Genomic DNA, 3,968 nt, shown 5'->3' with positions numbered 1-3,968 from the left:
TAGAAACTTCATATTTGGCTGTTGGCTTCCTGAGATAGAGCCCGACAAAGTTTGAGAATGAAAATGACCTTGACCTACTTTCATGGTCACATGTGTCAAATATGTCAAAAACATCAAACAACTTCTTCTGAATAATCAAAAGGCATAAAATTATAATGTTTGGCTGGTGGCTTCCTGGAAAAGTGCCAGACAAAGTTTGAGAATGAAAATGACCTTGACTTACTTTCAAGGTCACAGCGGTCAAATATGTTAAACTCTATAAACGACTCTTCTGAAGAACTAAAAGGTATAGAACCTTCATATTTGGCTGTTGGCTTCCTGAGATAGAGCCCGACAAAGTTTGAGAATGAAAATAACCTTGACCTACTTTCAAGGTCACATGTGTCAAATATGTCAAAAACATCAAACAACTTCTTCTGAATAATCGAAAGGCATAAAATTATAATATTTGGCTGGTGGCTTTCTGGGATAGAGCTCACCAAAGATTGCAAATGAAAATAACCTACTTTAAAGGTCACAGAGGTCAACAACATGTCTAACAATTTGTTCTGAAGAACCAAAAGGGATGGATTCATAAGATTTGGCTGGTAGCCTTTTGGGATAGAGCTAACAAAGTTTGAGAAGGATAATGACATTGACCTACTTATAAGGTCACAGGGGAAAATATGTCAAACAACTTATGCAGAAAAACCTAAAGGCATAGAATCTTATAATGTTATTTGGCTGATAGTTTCAACAGATGGAGCCGACAAAGTTTGCGAGGGAAATATTTGTAGTGCAATATAATATTTAATGAGAATATTTTGCTATGACTGCTTAAATATTCAGGTGAGCGATACAGGTTCTCAGGGCCTCTTGTCATAATTTATGATAAAAATCCTGAATTTTGTCCATGTAGGTGTCGTATGCCGAGTGGAAAGACATCTTGGCTGTGTGAAAAGCATTCCAAGGACATGAAGTGTACAGTTTTGAGTGACAAGGTGACAGAGATCAAACATAAGGTCACCAACCAACCATGGCTGGAAGCCATGGTGGATTGCTTGAGAATTGAGCAGAAACATCCATTTAAATTCAAATCCATCAAGAAAGCTAAAAGGCTGGTGAAAGGTATGTGTTTACACTTTTTTTTGTAAATTTTAACTTTCATCCGTTTGTTCCACTTTTTTGAAAAAAGGGGATATTATTTTTTGTTTATCCCTCCGTCTGCGTGTTTGTCACACATTGATTAATTGACAATAACCAGATATTGATCAAGTTTTGTTCAAACAGGATTTTATTCAATGTAATCAAACATGCTTATTGCATACAGATGATTTCAAAAAAATGAGAAAACAAGCTCAGAGATTATATCAATTCCTCTCCAAAAATATACAAATGATACATTTTGGTCAAGCTTGGTGAGTGCTTAAATAATTGCAGTGCTCAGGCTCAGTTCAATGTTGAACACAACCCAGGCAATCTAATGAGCTTGTAGGTACCCCCTTGATTCTAAATGATGAACGATTCAGACAATAACTTTCCTATACAGTATACATATAGATTCAGCCAAATTAAGGATATGCTTACTTCTGAAAAGAAAAATTTGAAGGATGAAATGTTGTCTCTTATACCTGCACTGCAGAAATTCCTATTTTAAAAGAAAAAAACCAGGTAATTCATATTGCAGTTTGACTTTTCTGTTTCACATTGATTTGAATGTGGATGTGAAGAAAAATCAAAAAAGGAAAATCTCACTTGTATGCAGAAATTCTTATTCTAAAATATACGTTAGTCATCATTCCTTTTTTTTCTATCTCACATTACGATACGTGAAGTGCTCCAAGGAAAGTTTGAAAAAAGATTCATACATGAATGCAGGAAAGATAAAATATTTATTTTAATAATGTGTTGTTGTTTTTTTATCTCACATAGCTTTGAAAGTGGATGATGTTGAACGAGATTCAATAAGACACACCATGTCCCGCAGTTCATCAAACTTAGGCAAGTCAGCTGCACTCGAGGCGGTAAAGAAAGAAGTTCTCAAGGAGCTCAATCTAGAAGAATTAGCACCAAAGGAGACAAAATCTCCCCCCAAAAAAAGTGGCAAAAAAACTGTTGGCTTCATTACAACACCAACTGCTAGTATTGAGGACCTGAAAAAGCAGGAACTGTCATCTCAGCTTCCAGATGATTTACAGGATCAGGACCAGGAAAAAGAAAAGGAGCAGGAAAAAGCAATTGATCAGAAAGAGGTAGAACAAACTGGCAAAGAATCGAAAGACGAAAAGAGAGTAACACCTTCCCCAACTCCACAGGCCAAAGATATTAATCCAGCCCCCACCTCAGAGAGCAAAGAGATCAATCCTGTCCCAACCCCACAGGCCAAAGAGAGTGACCATGCTCCTACACCAGAGACCAAAGAGAATAACACTGCTTCTTCCTCTTCCCAAAAGACACAAGAATCAGTTCCAGAAAAGACACCCTTCATTCAACAAACTAAATCTGGGGATAAAACGGAACCTGCCAAGATACAAAGAAATGGTCCGCAGTCTCAGTCAAAACCTGCAGAGAAAAGCAAGGCCTGTGTGATTGTGTAGTCACAGAATATTTGTGCATCATGTACTTTGGAATTGAAATGCATATTTTTAACATTTAGAAAAGTTTATTAGCAACCCAGTTAGTTTATACATATATAGTAGTATATTCCATGATGATCAGTAGTACATTTAGAAGAATTTGTTTACAAGCATGTGGGTGCCATACCATCCTAATATAGTTTTAAGTGTCTATATTTCAACCCTTATACATGTTTTTACACTGTTTACAACAAAGGGAATGCAACCTTATCATATTGGATGGGGTATTTTTATTTTTTTTTGGAGGCGGGAGGTTCTCTTCCATGTGGAACATGCTTTTTAGATCGCCTATTTTGAGAATAGGGGGGCTAATGTAGTCACCTCAGCGTCAGCGTCCCACCTTCTGAGGTTAAAGTTTTTGAGCAAGTTTTTTCCAGACAGTGTTGGATCATCACACTCAATACACAGTTGTCTATTATGAGTTTAAGTCATTTATATCGAGTGTAAGCAATGTGCTGGACCATATTTTCATATTTTAGGGGCCAAAAACAGCTTAATTGGACTTAGTTAAAGTTTTTCGATAAGCTTGAGGTCAAAGTTTTTGGGCAAGTTATTTTGTGAAGTGTTGGATCACCACCATCAATAGGCTGTTGTCTATAATAAGGTTGAAGTATTTATATGGAGCGTAAGCAATGTTCTGAATTGTATTATCATTATTTTATGGGCCAAAACTGATTGGTTGGACTTGGTTAAAGTTTTTAGGCAAGTTTTTTTGTGCAGTGTTTGATCGGTCACCACCATCAATACGCTGTTGACTATTTCATGTTGGCTGGTCATCTCTTACATGTTAAGGTACAGCAAAACTTTGATATATTGCCATCATTTGTTCAAAGAAGTGTTGGCATTATAAAGGGGTTTGGTGATAAATTGAGGGAACGTATACGGAATTCTTAAGAAAAACATAACTAAGGGACCTGAAAATATGTTGGCGGTAAGTGAAGTGGCAAATGAAATGCGGGCATTATATCAAGGTTTTACTGTACATTGGTTTTTATTGATATTTGCTATTTTACAACATATATCACCAATAGACGAGCTATGCTGTTCTCCAAGAGCTCTTGTTATCAAATATTGGAACCACAATGTTGGCATGAATAAGCATAGACCTTTTATGGTTACTATTTTCTCCAAGTGCCATCCTTCAATGACATCTATCTAACATCCATCGAAACCATTCAGGGTTACAGTTCCAACTTGAAGGAACAATATGATTTTGATCTTGAATGAATTACAAGAAAAATATAAAATCAATAATTGCCATGAGGAGAGCATCCATTTGTTATAGCTCTGTCTTATAGGCAGTCATAACACCTTACAGTTCATACGTGTTAACAGTTGTGTGATAATTGACCC

The 3,968-nt window shown here is 36.3% G+C and overlaps 1 protein-coding gene across 1 annotated transcript in view; it reads left to right on the top strand.

The window, feature by feature from the left end:
• LOC110455055 overlaps positions 1 to 3,016 on the top strand; it is a 92,296-nt gene extending 89,280 nt beyond the window's left edge. The window contains exons 59-60 of the mRNA XM_021504972.1: positions 899 to 1,107; positions 1,912 to 3,016. Of these exons, the coding sequence (XP_021360647.1) occupies positions 899 to 1,107; positions 1,912 to 2,576 (874 nt within the window). The 3' untranslated portion in view covers positions 2,577 to 3,016. The remainder of the gene's footprint in view (positions 1 to 898; positions 1,108 to 1,911) is intronic.
• The last annotated feature ends 952 nt before the right edge of the window (positions 3,017 to 3,968 follow it).

This window comes from Mizuhopecten yessoensis, unplaced genomic scaffold, assembly GCF_002113885.1.
Source record: "Mizuhopecten yessoensis strain PY_sf001 unplaced genomic scaffold, ASM211388v2 scaffold8123, whole genome shotgun sequence".
Lineage (NCBI taxonomy): Eukaryota > Metazoa > Mollusca > Bivalvia > Pectinida > Pectinidae > Mizuhopecten > Mizuhopecten yessoensis.
Note: the sequence above shows the minus strand (reverse complement) of the source record. Positions and strands in the feature narration are given on the sequence as shown.